Source organism: Ostrinia nubilalis, chromosome 1 (assembly GCF_963855985.1).
Source record: "Ostrinia nubilalis chromosome 1, ilOstNubi1.1, whole genome shotgun sequence".
Lineage (NCBI taxonomy): Eukaryota > Metazoa > Arthropoda > Insecta > Lepidoptera > Crambidae > Ostrinia > Ostrinia nubilalis.
Genome location: NC_087088.1, coordinates 5818054 through 5842205, shown reverse-complemented (window position 1 = coordinate 5842205; position 24152 = coordinate 5818054). Strand labels below are relative to the sequence as shown.

Here is a 24152-nt window from a genome sequence, read left to right as displayed (position 1 = left end):
AATATTATTACTTATGATTCAATATCCTATTCAACTTTCGTATAAATATTTATAATCTCACACATGCAAATTATACGCCATTTTCTGTCATAACTTATTTATAACAAGCTTCTGATATTACGCTCTTCGCGTGCTAGATATTGAAACTGGAGCACATTTTTCTATCGATTAAAGTAATGATATGCTTCCATAGTTTTTCAAAAGATCACAAAAAGTTAAGAACATGTACTAGATACTTATTACTTTTATTTAGCTCATGAATTTAATGAATTCTGAATAGCTACTTAGACACGTTTTTCATTCAGTGCTTTCATTACTCATTTAACACGTTGCTACTTTGCGAAAAACATTAATACGCAGCTCTATGAGTCGAACGACGAGTTATTAGTTCATGTTAAATTGGCGGAAAATTAAAAACGCAATTTTTTAAAGAGTCCTAATCTTATCCGGTCTAGTATACGTAGTATGTTATCTATAACTAGCGAGATCCGTCTCGCTATGATTTTTATGTGCAATAATGAATCTATCATAGTATCTCTTCTTTTCTATTAATAGATACATTTTTAATTGCGAAGGAGTAAAAGAAATGTAGCCCCATGAAAATAATTTACACACAAGCTGATTTAAGCAGAACACTGCATCATCTTTTGTTTTTTAATACGCACTATTTTGTAACACATTTTTTTGCAACATTGACACCGATATCTAAAGCTGATGGTCATCCTACTAGCCACTGACCAAAAGCTCACGCCCAAGTGCGGCCCTGGCCACGCACACAAGGCCGTTTCGCGCACATCGGCGAGGGTGCGTGCACGCACTCCATGTGGGTAGGCTAATGATAGCTGCTTCCGCCGCGTCACACCTGAGAGCGCGTAACCGACATCGTACACCCCTCACCCCTTAACGCGATGCGACCGGAAGTATATAGAGCTGTGACATTCTATTGTTTTGGTCGGCTTTGAATCTGAATTAGGAATGTTTCTCTATTAGATAAAGCTAGTGCTGTGATTTTCTATTCTTTGGTGGTCTTTATTTAAAACTCATAAAACTCATTTATTTTTACAAATAGGCTTATGTGTAGTTTTGGTAAATGTATTCCATTTTAATTTTCAGTTTTGTGTGGTATGCATAAAAGCAGGTAGAAGTTAGGTATGTTTTTAAATCCATAGAGATTATTTACTAATAATCATTGCCTGAAACATAATTAATAAGTATCACTTGCCAGCCTTCTTATCAGTGTCACCTTATCATTTTACTATCTCTCTGATTGTATCCTTTCCGTCATTTATTGCAATAAAGTGCATCCAAACAAAATTGGGGCAAATCTTAATCTTATTTTGACTGAAGATAATTATTTGAGGAATATTTGCTCTACGTTTTGTCAAACTCTTTACTTAGTGAAGTGATCGTAAGCTTTAACAACCATAAAGTAATCACCCATTAAATCAGTAGCTACTCATATCTATATTATATTTAAACACGTATTGTTATCTAATCTAACGATATTTGCACTAAGTGGATTCTTATAATCTATCTCAAGGATAAATACTGTAAGTACTGACTATTCCTTTAATGACTATACATTATTATAGCTTTACCATTTCCTTAAAATATATTAATTTGAAAGCTAAGTATTGTCTGTTTTAAAAAAAAATACTGCGTTTTGTTGTTATCAGTGTGTGTAATAAAAAGTATGATAAAACAGTATTTTGGCTTAATCTGCATATCTCAAAAATATAAAAAAGCTTAAAAAAATCTGTAACGTTCAAAAACCACTTAATATTTCCTCAGCTCTATATAATTCCCCCGCTGACATGTCAAGCGAATTACGCTCTCTCACAAAGGAGTTCCGAATTAAAAGGAAAAAGTTATTAATCCTAATTTGCTAGAAGATTAAGCTGGCGATAACCATTCTCTAAGAACCCTTTACTTGGGTCGCAGCGATCGCTAAGCCGCTTTAAAAACCCCGTTTGACAAACAAGGGCCCAAGAATTGCGATGGAGTGCAACGGATCGATTTGAGTGTTCTTAGCGTAAGACAGAGCCAATATTTAGACGATGGATGTGATTCATGAGATTTATAAAGAATGTTCAAAAGAATTTTGGTAGGTAGGTATTCTGAAATTCTATCATTTCCAACTCGTAACTATTTATTGGTAGAGCTTTGTTATGGCTGAGTAAACAGGCTGTTATAGTAGGGAGAGCTTTCGATAGAAATATTCACGTAAACTGCTTACGTATGAATAATACGAGTATCACAACACAATACGAATATAAAAAGCAAAACGTTAGAACAAACGTATAACGCGACTGGAGTAACGGGTCGGTCTACCATAAAAACAACACGTAAAAAACAACAACAAAACAGATCGGTTGGATGTAAACATCGCACTTATCCGTTTATGGGATAAGAATGAGAGAAAGTCAGTGCTTTCTAGGAACTAAAGCAAAAAGATTCTCATCTGTCTATAGACGATCCACCTTAAGCATTACGTACCCCAGTGACAATGAACGCTCTCCCGTGTGGAAACGCTCTTTTTGCTGCGAGTCAACATGCAAAACAACATTGAAATAATTTCCTTCTTAATTAGTAGAGAATTTGCATAAACAAGTGCCTCTATCCCATACTAGGACGATCATTATTATAATTGTGCCTTTTTTCTCGCGAAAAGTTACGCGGTGTAACGGTTACTGCGGCTGATAGCCATCGGCTAGCAGCCGATACTTCGATAAACAAGTCGCACGACTGTGACGGGTTTCCCAACTACCCGCAAATTAATATAATCGTACAGTTTCATTGTTACGACTCCCGTTTGAACTTGGATTGAGTGAACTCTAGAGTACGTGCAACTATTGTACCGGGAAAAGGTATTGATCGTATCGGTTATTGAACAACTCTATTCCTACAGAATCTATTTTACTGTAAAGTTGTAATCTAAAAGAATTTCCCCCTCGATTGTGTCCAGTTATTTATGAGTTCACAAACGTGCGAATTCTTTAATGCAATTTTCATAGCGAAGGGCTTTGTCTGATTTTTAATATCTTAAGAGAATTTTATGAAGATCGTCGGGCGATACTGCGGGGCGGCAACTAATTGCTTAATTCCGATGCGTGCGCCGCGATTTCTAACGCAACGTCGTAATTAACTTTTTTCGTCCACTAGATAATATTTTTCGATTTGAGAGCTTATCTGTGAATGTGTTCAGAAATCGTAACGCGTGCGTTTTCGCACGAATCACACGCGCTTTGAAGCAACTAAACAGAAGTTTTTATGGCCGACCTTTTATTCTGTTTACAAAGTGTTTTTATTAAGGAACAGTGAAAAGCAAATGTGACTCTACATTTCTGTTTAAAAATCACACCTATTAAAACAACATAAAATGCTAGGGTATTAAGCTTTATAATTTACCTTTCTACTATGGCAAATTATTTATTACATAATATGAAATAACGGTTAGTAATTATAATATATGCAATAGATCATTTCTTTGTCTTCGAATAACCTTTTTCATGATTATTCCAGCTAACCAACCGATTAATTTTATAATAATAAAAAAGTGATAATTGAAACCGGTCAAAAAATGACGGAAATTAATTAAAGGCCGCCTGTAACAATGCACAATCTAGATTTCATGTTTCAATTACTGCGTGATATATTAATATCTGTTATAAAACACATGTGAATTAGAAAAACGCGTGATTTTAATAAAATGCATATAAACAACGTGTCTAAAGAAGGCGATGGGGAATATCACATCGTAAAACGTTGTATAAATCAACTGTAATTAATGGTAAGTAATTGTAGGAGCAATAATTTTAAATACTCTACAGTTAAGCAAGTCTCACGTTTATGAAAACTTATTATTGTCACGGAAGCGTCCAAAACGTACCCCGAAATGCATTTAGAGCGCACCTGCACCGTAAATAAATGTAACATTTTAAGTCCACAGCAAATTAACAGTAAAATTTGTTGTCTGACATCGCGTGAACTCCCAATCCGCACTTCCTTCGGCAAACAATTAACGAAAAAAATGCGTGCGAGTGCGTGACAACTGGCAGCGAGCACTTGCTTCTTTGTTTCGCTCCCATTAATTTACTAGATGTTATCAGACACATTAAATTCATTGCCCGAAAATTAGATAAGCAATGCCAACTTATTATTCATATTCGATACGTGACGATCGCGTAAACTGCTGATAAACGCAAAAACTGAAATAACTGTTGTGCAAGTTATCTATAATGCATTAATATTAGCATAGGCATGTGTTAACAATGGATTAGCATCGTATCATTATGTTTTGTATGTGTGAGTATCTTTGTTGACGTTAGGTCGGAAGTTAACTGTCAATATGCACATACAATGTATATAACAACAATTTATTCATAAATCTTTTTTAGTTAAACTAAAGCTCGCATTCCAAAGCTTAAGACTCGATTCAGACTGAAAAATACAACTAAACCCGAATTTTAATATTTCGCAGTCTTACAGGCCTGAAATAGGATGAAACGAGTTTTATCCATCGTTTGATAATACGGGGCTATAAGTTCAGTGGTGGGGTCAGGTACATGACGTAATCGAAAACAAATGACCTCTAAAGGGTTATTTTTTGTCGATTATTAACGTAATAGAGATAAAATTGTTACAATAGACGGCACACCAGACTATCTTATATCTTTTTATAGCAACATATTACAAATGTATAATGTATTTGTATTTAGCTTGATGCGTCGTTGTCTCTGTTAGTTTTCGTTTAAATAGTCAGTTTCGTTTAAAAAAAATAATGTTACAGTTTAAATAAGTGATTTCTGAATTGAGATTTTTAGCTTGAGTGTGCTCATCTTTTATTTAAGAAAATCGGACCAAAGACATTTCAATCTTACCCTTAACCCTTTGACTGGTATAAAGGAAATTATTTTTCATTCTTTTTCAACCTTATTTTATCTCAAAAAAGTTCGAAATATCGTGACAACAATTCATCCACTACCATAAAGGCTTAATAAATAAATCCATCGTCTGCCCTCGGCCTACGCTTCATGTGTGTGCGTTTTCGTAATTTCCCTCTGCTTTGCGCGGACGCAGAGTCGTCGCTCGATGACTGCTCACGCGTCGCGCATCGCTCACCCCCACCCCTACCCGACTCGTTCTCACAACATTTACATATGCATATGCACCGTTTTTTCGCGCTAAAACGATAATCTACCACTATGGTAATAGACAGATGATTCGCAGCATAATCATAGCTAATTAATTTCGTATTCACAACGTATTAGAATTTGCCGTCACGCTATAGATGCAAATAACTAACCGATACTGCTGCGGTTGCGCTTGATAGAGTCGTCATAACGACATTACGAACTAATAAGTAAAGTACTTAATATGCATACCAAAGTTTTATTGAAACGAGATCTATTGACCTTATATCTATGACAATAGTGGAAGTAGAACCGCATTTGTCTTACTAAATAATTTTCAGTGTAACTTTGCAACTTTCAGGGAAAATAATGCGCAAAAGTTCTCAATTTCATAGAGTCCCGTCAAAGTGCTTAATAGCTCACTCGGGCTATAGGTATGCCTATACGCCGCGCGGTAGCGGTACTAATTCGAAAATCGTTCGAGATTTTCCGTACGAATTGTCAATCCGAATACGCACTCAAGATCCTCGACATAAAGTATAATAAGTGAAACACAATTAAACTAACCGCCGGCTCGCACATGGTCTGGGCGTGTCGTCGCACACCACTGCACTCGCCCCATTGTTTATCCCACGATTAAAACCAATTCAAACACTAACTCGCACTCGAAAATTAAACTCGAGTGGTGCTAGTGCCTTTGTTTTAGGCACAATACGCGCGCCGCTGCCGACCGCGAACGCTGCGGCTCTGAAGCTTATTCTCTGTTGGTGAGAAACTAAAAATTGGGGTGGTTTTGTGGGTCAATGCTCGAAAACGGATTATTTTTTCGTTAGTCTGATAAAAATCGGTCATTTTTATACAAAAATTTAATCACCTGTCTAGTTAATTCAATGTTGAAAATCAGATTTTTAATCCAGAACTCTCGTTTATGCAAATTAAGCCCCTAATAAAATTGTTTAAGCCATAAAATAGCACAAAACAAATAAATATTTTTTCTTTCTTTCTTTCTTTCTTTCAAAACCAAAGCGTCGGTGATCGTTGAAATTCGCTAAGCGTGGATTAATAGGGGGCGCTGAAGTCTGCGCGCGCGCCGACAGCTGACGGCTGAGAGCTCGCTTTTTACTAATTAAACCTCTATTGTGCCATTATTGCTTGCCGTGTTGATCGTTATCAAGAATTTTCAATAGCGACACGTTTTGTCGGACGCTTTTTCAAAAGATTTTAGTTGCTGATTCAGTTTTAGATACACCCTTTTAGTGCAGTTTGGGAGCAATTTATGAAGAATATTCATAGTTGTGGTGTAAAAATACTATCGTCTGTCATTTTTGCCACAAAAGGCTGAGGCAAACAAAGTGGTGTGTTTACACTTTTTGCATAGCAGAATTGGTAAGAGCAATAAGTAATGTGTTACTACAAAGTCATCAACCAGTATTAATTGACAGTTTTGTTTTATAGCCAATAATATCAAGTCGTCTTGGTTCGCGAATCCGTATCCAGGAAAACCAAGGTACCACTAAGGGAATGGTGGTTAATTAACATGTTTTTATGGACATTCGTAAAAACGCAACGGGTTCATCAACTGCTCGCCCTACTACATCTAGCCCTTATTTAGAAAAAAATATGTAGTTGCGTATGCAAATGAAAGAGTGTAACGTAGTAGCCACCTACAGCTAGGGCTGGCAAGCGCACAAGGTTTACTTTCGTATGTCACAAGTTTGAAATTGCGAATAAATAAAAAGCTTCATCTATAATTACTTTTTTATAGATAAATAAATAAATATCCTTGGACATTTTTACACTATGCTTCTAGTCCCAAACTAAGCAAAGCTTGTAGTATGAGTACTAGGTATTATGGGACAAGAGGCAAACGAATCACCCGATGGTAAGTGATTACTGCCGCCCATAAACACTCGCAACCCCGGGAGAGTGATGTAAGTGCGTTTTCGCGTTAAATGACGTGAAATAAAGAGTAAAATTGTTTTTATAGTGGCCGAAAACTCCGAACCTGCTTTACACAAGATCAAGAAATGCCGGTATGATGCTACCTACCAGTAAATAGGTGTTTCTGATTAAAATCAATCAAAATAATACAAATAATTTAGATATCAAAACCAATATTATCTCAGATGTGAATAGATTTTAGTATTTTCGATAGCTTATCTTACAATATTTCTACAATATCTGTCAATCTCAATCAAAGAGATCAAAAGAGTTGCGCAAAAGCTCTAATAATTATCATTGCACTGGCCTTAATACAAAATAGTTTTGTCGTATCCTATCTCCATAAAGTGTCAGCCCTACCTACAGCATAGTTTACACGGCCCGATTGATATCAGCCCATCCGTCAGAAACAATCTGCGTGCAGTGAGCAGTGTAGACAGCTCTTTAGATAAACAAAACATTGCCTACGTTAGGTATAAATCTATCTAGTATCTTGCCCGTGGCGTTGATTGCGTGAATGATGGTTTGTCAAAATCTACGACATAAAGATACATCTGACTACACATGTACGAATATTTGATGGAAAAAGGCATTTGATACAACTCTGTTAGATGACAGATTTTAGCGTGATATGCCTTTATTATCTCTACTGTAGAAAATCCTTCTGTACCTTATAAATAACGATAGTATTAAATTCTTCAGGATCACAAGGCCTTACCCATGTACATTAGCAAACAAATATTTTTTCCCCGTATGACTCGAAACCGCGTTGTGACTAAACCACAGTGCAACACACATGTAGTTGTGAACTAAGAGTATAAAGTTGAGTAAATGATATTTTACTTATTACAATAGCATTCTGACAAAATCATATTTTAATTGGAGATCAATAAACCGGAGTTACATGAAGTCTTTATGTTTCCCCAAGAAATAAAACAATATACAGGGTGTCCCGTAATGTAACGTCAAGCCGGAACTGGGTGTTGAGGCAAGTTGTGCTGGTTATCAGAAAAATATAAAAAAAAATCTATGTGGCATATTTTAAAAATAATAGGCATTTAAAAAAAATCAAAAAATTCTACTCCAGGTGACGGTCCTTTTACTCGTGTTGCCACAAATCTTCACTTTTACCAAAATTTTTTTTTGTTATGTAACCCTGAATAATGTTTCTCTAAATTGTTATCAAAATTACAAAACCAGCTGCTCCAACTTCGATGAAAAAAATACATTATTCCCAAAAAAAAATATCAAAATAAAAATTTTGCCTAGTTTAAACTGACTGTACTGAAAAAAAATTGTACTACGCGAGTGTGGCAAGTGACGTCATAATTTGGCGCATTTAGTAAGGATTCCAAAATGGTATAACACTTTGTAAAATCTTGCTGTAATTGTCGACAATTTTTGTTTATTGGAAATAATCCCGTTTTTAACTTTATCTACCTTGGTTAAAAATATTATTCTAATGTGCCCAAAATTCAAGTTTCTGGCTTAAGTGAGGTGGAGAAGCCATTTTAAAAGGTATGAGCGGGACGGAGAGGGCCATCTTACCAAGCAGGGATGTTATGGATATCCGTAACCGTAACCGAAACTATCGGATATCCGAAATAAAAAAATGTCCATAACCGTAACCGAAACTGATTCAAAAGTTACGGATAGTTTCGGATAAAGGCCAAACTGCAAAACTCTATGAAATCTGCAGTATACACGCCGCAGCTGCAATGCCGCGCTGCCGATTTCATAGTTTTGCAGTTTGCGGTCTGCGGCCCGTCTTGGAATTGTACCTTAAATCTTAATATTTGTTACCAACTTGTCTGGCATTCGCTGGCACCATCTAATATGCCAGCCTGTTTTACCTTTGTCATACATAGCTGTCGTCTTAGTTGGTACATAAAGTAGCTATGTGGGTCACGCTCACGCAGCATCTTGCTATATTTGTATTATACCTACATTTTTGAAATTCTAATAATTCCGTAACCGAAATTATCCGAGACTTTCGGATAATCTGAAATGATTTCATATCCGTGACCGTAACCGAAACCGGTATAATATTATTCTAATATCCGTAACCGTATCCATAACCGAAACTTCATATCCTTATTATCCCTGTTACCAAGTACAAGTGCAGGCAGAGCAGGTAGTAAAGGCGCGCGCGCACGGGTGACTTTTTTCACAGTATGTCAACTACTAATTACTGTCATGGTGACAAAAGTTTCTGTGACTGACTGTACGGTAGTCAGTCACAGAAACATGAATTTTGGGCACATTAGAATAATAATTTTTAACCAAGGTAGATAAAGTTAAAAACGGGACTATTTCCAAAAAACCAAAAATTGTCGACAATTACAGCAAAAATTTACGAAGTGTTATACCGTTTTGGAATCCTTACTAAATGCGCCAAATTATGACGTCACTTGCCACACTCGCGTAGTACTTTTTTTTTCAGTACAGTCAGTTTAAACTAGGCAAAATTTTTATTTTGAATTTTTTTTTGGGAATAATGTATTTTTTTCATCTTAGCTGGAGCAGCTGGTTTTGTAATTTTGATAACAATTTAGAGAACCATTATTCAGGGTTACATAACAAAAAAAAAATTTGGAAAAAGTGAAGATTTGTGGCAACACGAGCAAAAGGACCGTCACCTGGAGTAGAATTTTTTGATTTTTTTTAAATGCCTATTATTTTTAAAATATGCCACATAGATTTTTTTTTATATTTTTCTGATAACCAGCACAACTTGCCTCAACACCCAGTTCCGGCTTGACGTTACATTACGGGACACCCTAATAAGTTATCAATTAAAACTAATGAAATGGGGAGCAAACACGAAATTCGCAAGAAAATAAAAAGGGCAATAACCCGGTTGAAGATCAGGAGTCACGTCAGAGAAATCACTGGAACCACTATAAATCCGGCATTCCGACATGTTACCCAGCGTATAATCACAGCGGACATTACGAATACCTACTTTATCGTCAATCAATAATTAATATCTGGTGAGACGCTCCCGAATTTCGCGGAGAATGATGAGCCGATCGCGTTCGCGTAATCGAACCAGCAAAAAATAAAAAATGAAGCAAATACGAAATACTCCATTACCGGACTGGACAGCGGCGGCGGTGGAGCGGTCAAACTTAAATATTACTTGATACTAGCAGTCTTTAATGTGATAAAGAAAACACAGATAGACTTTGTAGCTCTAAAACAATAAAACGACAAAATAATGACACTCAAGTCAATTTCAGGCCTTTCTTTGGTCAAAATACAATATGGAAACATAGATTGGATCAAGTTTTCAGTGTGTAACGGGGTAGTGTTACATAAAGCTCTACCCCAATTTGAACTAAACTCTTTAGAAGGCTAGTAAGCCAATTTAAAATCTTTTGAAACAAATGAAAGTCGCTTGTAAAGACATTAATTCGTAATTAAATTATTTATAAAATACAAATGAATTAAGTGTGTAGTTGTAGTTGTGTATTGTTTCTTACTAATTTGAGATGCGGAGAGACTCTTCAAATACAACAAAGACTTGAATAATATTATTCTCAATGGTTATTAGAAATCTCGCAGACTAATAACAGCAATTCACATGAATGTTTCCATAAAAACAATGATTTTAATCTTTGTGAAAAAGCAGATTATGCAAGGAACACAAAAACGGCAGAATTAACAATAAATCACTAGATAAGTTTATAAATATAAGTATTAATGTTCTGCAGTACAATAGGTAATCAATTGACTACGCTAACGATGGGAAGACGCACGAACACCTGTACACACCTACGTGTCTTTGCTATAGAAGTGTCATTTTTAATGCTGATCAAGCAGAGAAAAATAATTAAAATCATTACGGCATTGGAAAAACGGCTTGGGTTTGATTGGTGACGCAGGAAGATAGCAATCCAATTATAGTAACGTAAAAGGCATTAGGAAATTAGAAAATCAAATAATTAATTTCAGTTTTTCATGGAAAGTTAATAGTTTTTTCAATGGTTTTATGCAGATATTACGTATGCATCTCTTACGGAACATACAATAGGTAATCAGAGAATAAGTTTTTTGTTTCTTACTCGTAATGTATTTCTCAATCGATATCGGCAAGTACTAATCTTGTACTTTGTAAATCATTTGCAAATCGCCAAATTTGCCTCTAGTAAATTTAGAGAGGATCGTGCTCCTGCGTGGAGACCAAATAACCTGATCGTAACTAACGTCAAACATATCTTCGTGGTTATCTACCTTCGGTTTCTGAATTTTCATATTTATCATTGAGTAGAAGATAAGAACGCTCAATCTCTCAATTCAGAAACCTTGATCTTAAGCTAGGTTGCACCATCTTACTTTAACTTTAACTTTAACAAACGTCTAAAATCTGAGAAACGTCAAAGCTTCATAGAAAAAGCACCGGTTTTTGTTATAGATACGGCAAAATTTGACAAGAACCTGAGATGAAAGAAATTTCCGTCATCTCCACGGCAGTTTGTCCATGCGCGGGCGCATTGTGTATGCAGGGCGCGCCCGCCCGCGGCCACGTCAGCTATTTGCCCGTGTCCAGGGGCTAAGCCATTCAAGGCTAAGGCGCGGGGGCCAGTTTTTGGCTGTTTTCGACTTGATCCGCCATTGTGGCCGGTACCAAACTACCAACTGCACGAATTTTGACAGTTTGTAACGAGTCCAGGCGGGAGAAATCGTGATTGATTTCAAAATTAATTACCGGCGCGCACGTTTGGCAAATTATGTCGATAGGATCTGAGCGCAAGTTTGTTATACATTTTAAAGTTTTTGATGATGAAGTCTGCAGTAAGAGTGTTATAATCCAATCCTTAAATTAAACTTAAAATCCTTTTTGGACATTTTGTATGCGTCTCAATCTCAATATAAGTTGGGGACCTTTTTGGCACACTTTTTTCTTTAAATACTGACTTTCTTGTTTAATTTTATTTTTTTATGTAAGTAATTTTATTAATTTTGATATTCCGTGTTGCTAATAAAAATATTTTTATTTCAATATTACATTTATTTTATTTTATTTATTAGGACAACTAACAAGACAAACACGCATACATGGAATTACTATAACTAAAAGAGCTTAGAACTAAGTGTTGTCTTAATTTATAGGCTGCCACGGCATGCAATGTGGACAGTTGCAAATTTAAAAACTAAGAAATAGAAAAACAATTATGACAATGATCTGCAGCAGTACTGAGAAGAAGCAAGTAAGAAACTCAGTAGCCATTGTAGCTCGTGTCCTCCGACATAATAAACCGAAGACCTAAAGCCCGGAATGCATTTAATAAAGGATCAAGTGCGATGACGCACAAGGTTTATCAGTGATCAATGACACAGTGCTGATTTAACTGATTTAACAAACGTCTGTGATATAACTACCCATTCTTTTAAAAATAAAACTAATAATATCATAATTAAGATAATTAAGACCTTAAGTACTCACCATGATATTAAGTTGTCTTCAAAGAGTTTTGAACTGAAACTTTAAATTCATGTGTAAATTAAAAGCAAAAGCACGTCACGTCACAAAACGAAAACTTTTCTCGAGAATCAATAGTGAATTAAATGAAGTAGTATATTTGAAACATTTATTTTATCAATTTAAGGAACCCTAAAATTCGCGCTACGAACACAATGACCGGACAGTGCCGACGCAACGTCTGCCCGTAGCAGCCTTCACTGTTTTAGTGGTTGGAAAAACGCTAAATCGATAAATAATTAACGACCACAATTTAACGACCTACAATATATGGACACCTTTAATTGCCTTATATTTAATTGACATTACAATTTTAGAATCTAGATCAATGTAGTTTTAATAAACCGAAGCTTGAAAAGCTCGCATGAAAATTCATGGATGTGACGCAATAGGAACATTTATTGTTCGTAAGAAAACCTTTTGTTTTCTTTTAAAAATATAATGATAACACTTTGTGCCTATAGTCAAATGAAAACAAATTAAATGTGCATTGTCATCTAAAAATATTTTACTTCAACTAATCAGGTTTATGATTTTCTTCGTTACCTACATAGGTAATTTGCTCTTATGATTTGACAAAACATTATTTTCTTTATTCTAACAATGAGCACACGCAAATGTTAACTACCTACATATTAAAATAACAGTAACAACGTAACGTAATCTGGTTAAGAACCACAAAGTTCAGTCGACACCGACATTCGAGATCCTCAACCCTCCGTATTAAGACGGCAAGGAAATGCATGTCTCAGGTCTGCGGTGTCTTAATAAGGATAATCCTCCCATGAGGAGTGCAATTAATAATGGACGGAACCCGGCATCTGTAGGGTTACTCCGAAAAACGTTATCCAAAACTTCGAATGTTGGCATCTCACTCACGCAAAGCGAAATACCAGCATGGGCAACAGTGATAGATAGACCCGAAACTACGTAAACAGCGTTTCAGAGTAGCCCTTTTAGACGCGCCCTAAGGATCAGGGAGTGTGAATGCGCCCTTAGATTTGCAGAGTCCTTCGATTAGTTAGGCAATGCTAATGAATCATGTTAAGTACCTATTGTGTAAGTAGTTGTGTAGTTTGTGCAGATGTGTCTCGTATTCTACGTCTACGATTTGTGGTTCAATTGTTTTTGTTTCATAGTTAATATCAAATATTTTGTAATCAGCGTCAGCTCTCAACGCTATTTCCAGATTTTCATATGTTTTCATCCCTCTTTCTCGTAGCGAGATACTTGCATGAGCGAGAAAAATTGATACTAAAATACGGGACTATGATTACAGAACTCGTAGTTTTGTGAACTTCTCTGTTTTCTTATACTCTTTGTTTACTATTTGACTTCTTAAAAGACAAATTTAAACTCCAGTCTCTTTGTTTTTTTAGCCAACCTATATTTGAATAACATGAAACTTTTATTGCTTTTTAACATCCGCTCACCACAAACTTGTTACAGCATCTATAACGTGTTGTCACGTAATTCGAAAACAAATTTGTACAAGAATGGAAATCTATTAAACATTGCAACAAAATGAATTTGCAACCTGCATGCTGTAGAGCTTAAGTAACAGCGAAAGTATAATATCTTAGATTAGAAACCTTTAACCTCATTTGCTGTATCTAAATGTTGAGCAATAACGTATTAGAACTAAACAACGTCCATTGTTGAAGAAACAACCGTGTCGTTTCAATTACTACACATAAACAGTTTTACTGTGCCAACACAGGTAATAAGCCTTTCGTTTTCAACGGATTAAGTAACAAAATATATTTTAATTTCAAAACTAGTTGAGAAACTGAAATTAAAAATGCTCTGGGTAGGATTGAGAGCGTGGCGGAGCGCGGACGCGGACGTTGTAGCGGGAGCGGACTGAGAATCGTTCATGCGTGGTGTTACCCACTAATTTTTCGTTTTAATTTATGGTTAAACGATCGAATGTACATTGTACAGCAACCGCAAGCCCATCAGATTTTATATTTGATGCATAATACGAGTAAATACATTGGATGCCTTAATTTTCGTCCTACTTGTATCATGTTCGATTGGAAAGTCATCATATTTACTGCGAAACTTGTATAAAATCTTACTGAATACATATGTACATGGTACCTACATTACGTAAAAAGTTGGCATTTGATGTATTTCAGTTAACATAAAGTAATTTACAGATCAGCGAAGAACTAAGTTACTAATGATTTCTTCAAATCATTCATTTCCAACATGTTCTACGTGGTTCTCAAAATACGTTGGCAACACTGGGTAATTGCGCGGCGGCGCGCGCGCAGATTATCAGAAGCAAGTGCGTTCGATAACGCATGCGCACGAACGCGTGTTATTAAATTTATTCCTTTTTCGCCAGAATCTGCATAATGAGGGGGGCAAAAAAGCAGGTAATCGCTAGGAGTACAGTCGCCTTCCCCGAAGAAAGGCGGGCACGCTTTGTATGTTCAAGTACGATGAATATTAAATTTAAAGTATTCGGGCATTGCTATTCTATTTTTGTGTTATTATGCGGACGCCAGACGATTACGAGCGATTATTTCTTGTCAAACCGTGGCATCGTTTTTAAAATTTCGTATTAACATAACTTAGTTGTTAATGGGTCGATTTAATATCCTTACTTTGTAAGTCGGTGTACGAAATAAATTTCGTGCACACGCAAATTAAGTTTGGGAATGTTTCGGACACCTGAAAAGATAATGGAGACGAAATAAGTTTTTAATTGTAAGATGACAACTTTTTATCGTGAAAAGAGTTTTTATCCTATCAAAGTAATGTGATTAATGTAACCGATAAATGATTTGAACCAATTGTTGGAGTAAATAAGCATTCTGAAGCGACAAAATTACACGTCACGAAATGTATCATACAGACAGAATACAGAATGTCAATTACATGGCTTAAAAGTGACTTGTTGACGAGAAATGGATCTATTTATTGATCATGCGATGAATCCCATCTTATCTGTTTCTAAAGTAAAATTTGAAAATTTAAACTGTTGCATCACATTTATTCACCTCCAACCACGAAATATTTTTTAATCACAAAACGATTAACAAGGTGCTAATAATTTGGAAGTACTCGCTAATGATCACGCACCCATTTAGAATTGTGTTGGTCAATCAACAAATAAACAGACGCTTCAATAAATCTTGTTTCACGATTACTATTTTTAAACTTATTTATGCAGATTCTAGTACTATAATTATAACTAATGAAGTACTTATTTACGTAGAACTAGAATATCAAGGTAAACAAACCACAACACCGAGCAGGTTTTAATTCACACATTTAAATTGGCAAAGAGATCGTTTTTGTGAATGAAATGGAAAATTCGTACGAACAATTTAGAGTAATGATTAACAACTGCAAAAATTTCTCAGGAAAACTTGCAGCGTTTTGATTATCGTTATGTGAACGCGCAGTAAATGACAATTTCAATGCAGACTCACAAAAAGCAGGAAAGTGTAAACTAAGTAATGAGTTCATTTCATTTTAATAATGCGACAACGCTTTCACATGAAATCGTTCATCGGTCGTTCGTAAATCTCGGAGCTCATTATTCCGAGCAATCTCTCAAAGATATGCCTCATGAGCTGATGTTCGTGAGAAATTTACGTTGTAACAGGATCGCTGGTTCGGCAAAAAAGTTCCGCGCGTGTCGTCGGCCGTCCGGCAAGTAGCCAGTAATTTATGGTTAGTTTTTGGCTGCTCCCGACTCCCGCGCAATGCGGCCTCGCGGCTTTCCGCCGCCCGCCCCGCGCCGCGCCCCGCGGTCACAGACCCCGCGTCATTCCGTCAATCTCAACTACTTATCCGTCCGAGCCGATCCCTTATATTAATCATTTTTTTCACCCAAAAAAGCCACTCGTAATAAAGATCCTATCGATTCGCCGGGAGCGCTGCGAGCCCAACTTTCGAAACAGAATTGACAAACAAATATCGCAACCGATACTTATTAAGACGCGTATTATTCACTATAAACTGGTTCATTGTGCCGCCAAAATTAATCTCGGGGCTTAGCTGCGTCACAAAAGCAGCGTGCCGCCGCGTACGGTGGCTATTACGGGTACTACATTATAATTACCTTTTTAAATAGTTTTTTCAGTCGTTGTCCATATTAAAACGTCAATGTAAATAACTTGTTAGCCGCAATCTCATTTCTGGGCGATTGGATATTACAATAGTGTACGTGATTTGAGAAAGGTAACGGTGTCGCCGCTTTATCCGCGAGATGGAGCCTATTACCGGGCGCGGCACGCGCGCGCAGGCGGCTTGGACTTGGACATGCACTTAGATCATTTTATTATGCGAACAAAAAAGATATCTAATCAAACGCTCCTGACAGCAGACATAATAGTCCGAGCTTCTCATAGAGTTCTGATAATATCAAACATAGAGCTGTGTAATGAACTTTCACAGATAAAAAAAGCGTACGGAGAGTAGCCGGATGATATTTTTTACTAAATGATATTTGGGTGGAAATCTGTGTTGAAAAAATTATCCGGATCCGTAGCGGGTGGTAATAGGCGGACAACGGGTCGGTTCGTGGGCCGTAATTAGGTTCGGCGCGCATTGTGCGGGGCGCAAATTGAACCACAGAATATTTCACCTGACGCGACGTAGGGGAACCTGGGGAGGGTCGATCCCTAGGGGACACTTGGTAACTTTATTTAAAAGTTTTACCAAACGTGATACGTTTTTTTAAGCTGGTAACACTGATTCCTTCATTCCTAACTTCACTCTCTAGCATAGCACTCTTTGACAAATGTCAGTGGTTTGCAAATGGCGGACGGTGAAATATTCGCGCGGTGTGATATTTAATTTTCGGTAAGTTTTAGTCGGATTTATTTATTAAAATATGAAGTAATTGCTATTAGTGACTATGTTTATTTTGTTAGTAGTTTATTTGAGTATACATTAGCTTTGATTCACTTGAAATACATGTACATTCATTTTGAGTACGGCATGGTTTATAAACTCACTATGTTTGGGGAGACTTTGTCCTTTTCTTTGGGGGTGACATGATCCCGGGATCATGTGTCCCCGAGAGGGATCATGTCTACCTTGGCGTCGAAAAATCTGAGTGTAAATCCTCTGACCTGTCATAATTACATGTATTTTTTTAGGTAATAATGCCGCGAAAATATACGACCAAAGAGGGATCAAAAAAGAGAAAACCGATAGACAAGGAAAAATTGAAAAATGCTGTAGCTGCAGTATTAGGTGGAAAAACATTGAAGGGGACTTCAAAGCAATATGGTGTCCCTATAATTGAATCTATAACCGTGATAATGATAAATGACAATAATATTCGATTATTTGAAGGTTGCTTTGTGATTGTCAAAATGTCTATTATAAAGATAAGCTTAATATTTAGAAGAAACTTTTTGTTTTCAATTTCTAATACCGAATGTTAACTATTTGGACAGTAAAAGAATTATCACTAAAAATTTGTTGTTATTGGAAAAATAATACAGTTCCCTATTTAATCATTAAAAGACATGAATCACCATGAATTTGATTTCCTCACAAATTCATTTCCTAAGGATTAAGTTAATGAATTAAACAGGAATCAACCCTCTGAATTTGACATTCGTGCTAAAAATCTGTTTACCATATGTCCCCAATCATGGGTGATTTGATCCCTGCGGATCAAGTTATCTAACTGGTGGGAATTAAACTTGTAGCAATGCTAGGTATGGTACATAGCTATTTGTTGTGTGTTTTTCTATTTCTATATGCTTTGTAGAGTGCAAATAGAGTTACTTAGTCAATGATAATCAGTCGTGGGGAGACACGGTAAAAATCTGTTTACCACGTCTCCCACGCAATTGGGAGACTTGATCTCCCCAGGATCAAGGCTCCCAAACAAGGGTGAAGAAGTCTCCCTAATATCGGGGACACATGGTAAAAGTTTACAATCAGGAGTTTCAATACATAATGAGTTAAATTGTGACACAATCTGCTTCTTATTCAAACTATCAATAGATAGATAATTTCCAAATCGTTTAGCTTAAAAAGTTTTCCTATACTACAAAAAATAAACAAAATAGAGTGCATAATCAAAGTGGGTGATCAACCCTCCCCAGGTTCCCCTACGTGTCTAATTGCACGGATTATTTATATACAAACTCCCGGCGTTTTTGTGGGCCGAGCTTGGCACGCGCCCACTTTCTACGTACCAGTCTAAGATGTAATTGTGCTTATACCCTTTTTTATTTCGGTTTCGAAACATCAAAGTCATCATTTGGAATCGGTAACGGTGCCGACACGTTTCGCGCTGGAGTTTGTTAAGTATCGTCAGTATCGTGCTACAGGCAGGCGTTATGGTAATTATGGAGGCGGTGGGTACGAATACAATAACCGTGTGAAAACTAACTAACTATATGAGATAATGTGTACGTAAGTACCTAAATAAACTACGCAATTAGAAAACATTCTGCAGTTATCGCGCACGCATCATCTTCCTTGAATAACTCTGTTATATGAAACATGTTGTAGATGTTAGTAATTGTTGATTATAAGCTGCTTCTATTTTAATTAGTATCTGCTTAAAGAAAAGTATGTATTAAATACACAAAAAACTGCACATAACCATAGAATTATTAACAGTGGCTGAAAAAAAAATCTACTTTTATAAGACGTATAGGTAGGCACTATTAAAACAATTTGTTACATATTTGATTGTTGTGGCCACTCGTACACGTTGTATGATCTATGCCTAAGCTTCTGGTAAAAAAGTGAAATGATTAGCAAAGCCATCAACAAAAACCGCAGAATGCAGTGTTTTGCGCCTGTTTTTGTCAGCCGATCGAGTTCAGTTAGATGCTTTTGTTTTTATTATTGCAATCTGCAAAATATTTAGTTTTACTTTCAGGTATTTCAGGTTGATTATTTAATTTTTAGCGTTAAGAGTCGCATTTTAAAGGTAGGTACCTATACCCAACATTGATGAAACAAACGCTGGCCGTAACAGCAGTCGCCCGGCAAGCGGTTAAGGTCGTGGGTTTCATTTTTTTCAAGTTATTTATAATTTTCTAATTTCAGGTTGATACCATCAAATATCTAAGAACACCTCGTACTTCTTTAGATAGATACATTTAACCTACTTATTTAGCTTGACAGTAGCATAAATGATGTGATATTTTAACATTTAAACTTATATAACTAAGCGGATCAGCATTACCTAATTTGTACAAAATCTAACATAATGTTAGTGTGAATTTTCAGAATAGAGGATTAGCAGAGGCTGTTCAACAAATATTACCGAACCCAATGCGTAATAGATATAAAATAGAGCACCAGAAATATTAATTTGAACAGCTTTACAAACTAACATCGACTTACAACCTGACAAAAGTTAAATTTCAAAAATCGATTTCTGAGTTAAAAAGAAGAACTTTTAAGTACATCTTACTTTAACTTTGACAAACGTCATAAATCTGTCAAAATCTATACAAAAAGCTCCAGTTATTGTTATTGTTACGGTTAAAATAAGGTGTGCAACTCAGCCTAAGTCTAATTGTAACGAAATGCAAAAGCACTCAAATATTCAACCTCTTCTAAAGATAGCAATTAGTGTGATCGAAACATTCATAAGAAAACGGATCTAATCGATCTCTCGCGGCAAAATCCATCAGACTGATTAGGCAACAATGTAAAACTTCTAAACTTCCACTGCATAATTTCCATCTAAAATTATTCCCGCATTCCTTAAATCGGCTCTAAACGTGTATCAAAATATTACATTATTATGACATACGATTTCATTACTTTCAGGTCGTAAATGCCACTGAAATCAGTTCACGGTTTCGAACGTTTCAATCACAGCTGCTATCGGCGGTATTGTGGCGGTAATAACCGAGTTATCGGTAATCCGCGATAGTGGATTAGCGCAAACCGATTATTTATAAACACCGCTATCGGTAGCCCGCCCGTGATGATCGATTAGCCGACACGTTTTCGATGTGCATTTGTTTTAGAATATTCGGTTTTGGTGCTGGCTGAAATATTTTATAAAAAAAGATATAAAAAATTATGTTTGATTTCCAGACGTTCTGAAATTAAGATGATTTTTTGTGGTTTGGAATTCATTTTGAGTCTTGTTTTATGTTGGTTGGTTTGATTTGAAGTAATTGTTACTATTATTCAATGAAATAACATGGAATTATTACTTGAAAAACTTTATAGAACTGGTGGGCACTATGATTGTATTAAAATCAAAATTAAAAATATTTTATTTAATTTTGACCACTAGTGGCATTTATAAACTCATGAAAAAAAAAATTACAGATTGCAGGTTATTCAATCCATAAAATATTATAAGTTACTATAATGTGATCTGTACTAGCTACTTAAGAAATTATTGTGTAACTCGTAGGTAATGCATACCTACCATTTAAATTAGTTACACACTTACATTTTGATTTTAATGTTGTTATTAGTAATTTTTAATGACGTAAAAATTACAATTGCTTGCCATTGCACCTATTTCGAAATAAAACAAAAGCATTAATAGAACAAGAAGGTAACGATGCATCTGACTGCGACCCCTCCGTGACGTTTCATTAACCATTGCACTGCGCCCCTCGCCGCACACCGTGTCAACCGACAAATAGGTGGATACCACACAAACATCCACCATCCCAATAAAATAAAATACATGATTCTGTGAAGTTTTAAAAATTAATATGATTTGGGATTTATAATATTAATCCTTAAGATTGTTATACTAGGTGTTTTTTATCTTACTTGAGATTTTTATACCGATTCATAGAAAATCATCTTCTTGCATGATTAAGATGATAAGTTAATACGAACTTTACATTGAAATTAATTAGTTATTTAAGAATCAAATCGTAAAAACCAAGAAAGATCAATATTTGTACCTACAATTTTATTAATCATGCATACAAATACCCTAATTCATACGGCCATCCACATCCAAAATTAAAGGGCTGATCAGACTCAAGTCACAAAACATGGACCGTGGGGTAAATACGTAAAAGTGATCAAAAATGTCACGAACGATCACCGTCAAAATCTTCTTTAATTTGACAATACAGACTAAATTGTATAATTTCAAAGAGCGTCTATACTTGGAAAGACGTCTTTGCTTTTCCCTACTTGTCATGAAACCTTAAAAAATTACATTTTAAAATAAATAATCTTTTTTATCTACTGACACTGAACGTGACTGAACTTTATTCCATTTTTTTTATCTACGACTTTATTTAATTACTTATGTAATATTGTTTAAATCATCTTCGTAGATTATTTCGCTAAATGTCCTCATTGTATAAACAAAGTAAATATCTAATATACTGAATATGAATATTAATTAATGCAAATATAGAAGACTGTTGTGGTGTAATTAAGCATCTTTTGGTATTTAAGTTAATTCGCAAAATCTAAAACCACAGCAGAACTGGTTCGCAATGGGTCCAGCAGTTAAATTGCAATTAAATGGGCAATAATGCGTAAGTGCACCAATTGCTATGACAAGATAATAATACTGTGTGTTTTTTGGTTCAATTATTATTTTTGTTAATTCAAAAGACGTTTAAGATAATGACAATAAAAAATACATATTTGCGTAATCGATTAATTGGGTATTTTTAACTGATTTTTGGTTTTTTAAGTAACGAGATGATAAAATGCATTTTTAGTTGCGGTCATTTTAGTTTTGATGATGTCTTTCAAGAGATATCTCATTTAAAATATCTATTACGTGTGAATCACGCTACAACCCTATCTATCGATAATCGATAAAAGTAAGTGTTCAATTAGTATCTAAACCAGCACTAAAGTTGCTAATGGAAGTACATTTTTGTGGCCGACCAGTGGGTCTGCCGGGTCCTCTGTGTTTGTTTAAAATAGCTTAACTACGTAATTATAATGTAAACTAATTACACACATCATTAGCCACGTAAATGCAGCTTAATAAATGCCGATAAATTACCTGATAATAGATTAGAACACAGATAATCTTTTAATGCTTATCCGCAACAAATTTTATCGGCGGAACATCTTTCATGTGTAATAATTTACCAAAGTTTCAGGAATCTTTCAAATAAATCCGGCTAATCTTATTTTAATCTTGATTTGAAAAGGATATTATTGTATCTTTGTTTTTTTGGCCGAATTAGTTATTTTAATGATTACAGGGACGATTGTAGTATTTACGTATTATTTGAAAAAGTAGGCAAAAATTAAGGTAGATCATTAAAGCAGAACTTATACGTCTTTATTGAAACAAAACCTTGTGTTAAGTGTATAAATAATTATATCAATTTTAAATCTTCTATCATAATTAACAATGATATGTCTTTGCTTTGTTTGAACTAAATAGTAGAAGAAACCAAATAAAAGATACGGTAATTAGTTATAACATCTTACCACTTTTTTAATTTGCACGTTAAGAATATTCTTGCATAATCAGTTGCATTAACGTAAAAAAAATCTGACAATGCATCGATAACTTACAATATTAAAGACTTAAGTTAAAAGTTTTAATAATTTTCAATTGATGTCAATGTTATCATGATAACGCGGCATTCTTAGGTGGCAAATACTTAATCTACCCTGCAGTGTTTCCACAATCTTGGTAAAAAAAATTAAGAAAATCACTTTATTTATTTATTTATGACATTATTTGGCGTTTATTATTTAGATTTGCAGAGTTTGAAACTGCATCTACGAGTTTTAAGTGACGGATAAGTTTTTAGATTTTTAAAAGTAATTAAAAAGTAAGTATTTTATTTATTTATCAAAACAGAAAAACAGGTAGACGATATTTTCTTTTCATACATTAGTCCACATTGTATAATATACGTAGATTTAGACGTAACATAAAAATAACAAAGTGATAAGTTGGAATCTCGATTCAGTAAAATTATTTAAAATTAGTTAAACATTGTTTTTATTAAACTACAAAACAAAACTTAGATAAATAAAATCATAACTAATCATATTTGGATGTACGTAAAAAATAACCTAACTTTTTTATTCACGTGATTTTTTTTTGCTCAAAAAAATCCGGAAAAAAAACTAAAATATCTTCTCACCTGTGACAAATCACTCGGGACCTCCGACTTGACGGTGTTGGCCGCAGCCCATGCTTCAGCGAAAGTTTCCATCGCACTCTGAAAGTCCATTTTGCTACAATTCACGACGACATCGGCATGCCGAAAATTCACACAACATGTGCACGACGCTGGCGCGACCGACAAAGAGCCCAAATACGTGCGTGCGAGCCGGCCGGCGGCGCGGTACTGCCGCTCGGCCCCGCCCAGCGAACCGCCCGCGTCGAGAAAAACCGATACCACCCGAGCGAACCTTCCCGTTTCAGCGCTTTTCTTTTTTAAGCCGCTATTTTAACGAGTTTCTTTTTTTCTCTCAGCCCAACCCCGCTGGTTGGGCGTTCGTCAGATTATTTACACTTGTAATCACAGATTGCAGCCGTGTGACGCTTAATTTGTTGTGCCGGGGTGTAGGCCAGCGATTTGCTTGTAAGCGCGCTCTTTTCCGATTAGCGATTCGCCTCACACATTCGTTGACTTGGTGATGCGTCTTTGTTTTAACTCGTTTATGTATAG

At 35.5% G+C, this 24152-nt stretch overlaps 1 protein-coding gene across 1 annotated transcript in view; it reads right to left on the bottom strand.

Annotated features, from left to right (window-relative positions):
- The window catches only part of LOC135087816 (homeobox protein dve-1), a 101264-nt gene extending 77449 nt beyond the window's left edge, over positions 1 to 23815 (bottom strand). Inside the window, exon 1 of the mRNA XM_063982621.1 lies at positions 23622 to 23815. Coding sequence (XP_063838691.1) covers positions 23622 to 23711 — 90 coding nt within the window. The 5' untranslated portion in view covers positions 23712 to 23815. The remainder of the gene's footprint in view (positions 1 to 23621) is intronic.
- Between the last annotated feature and the right edge of the window lie 337 nt (positions 23816 to 24152).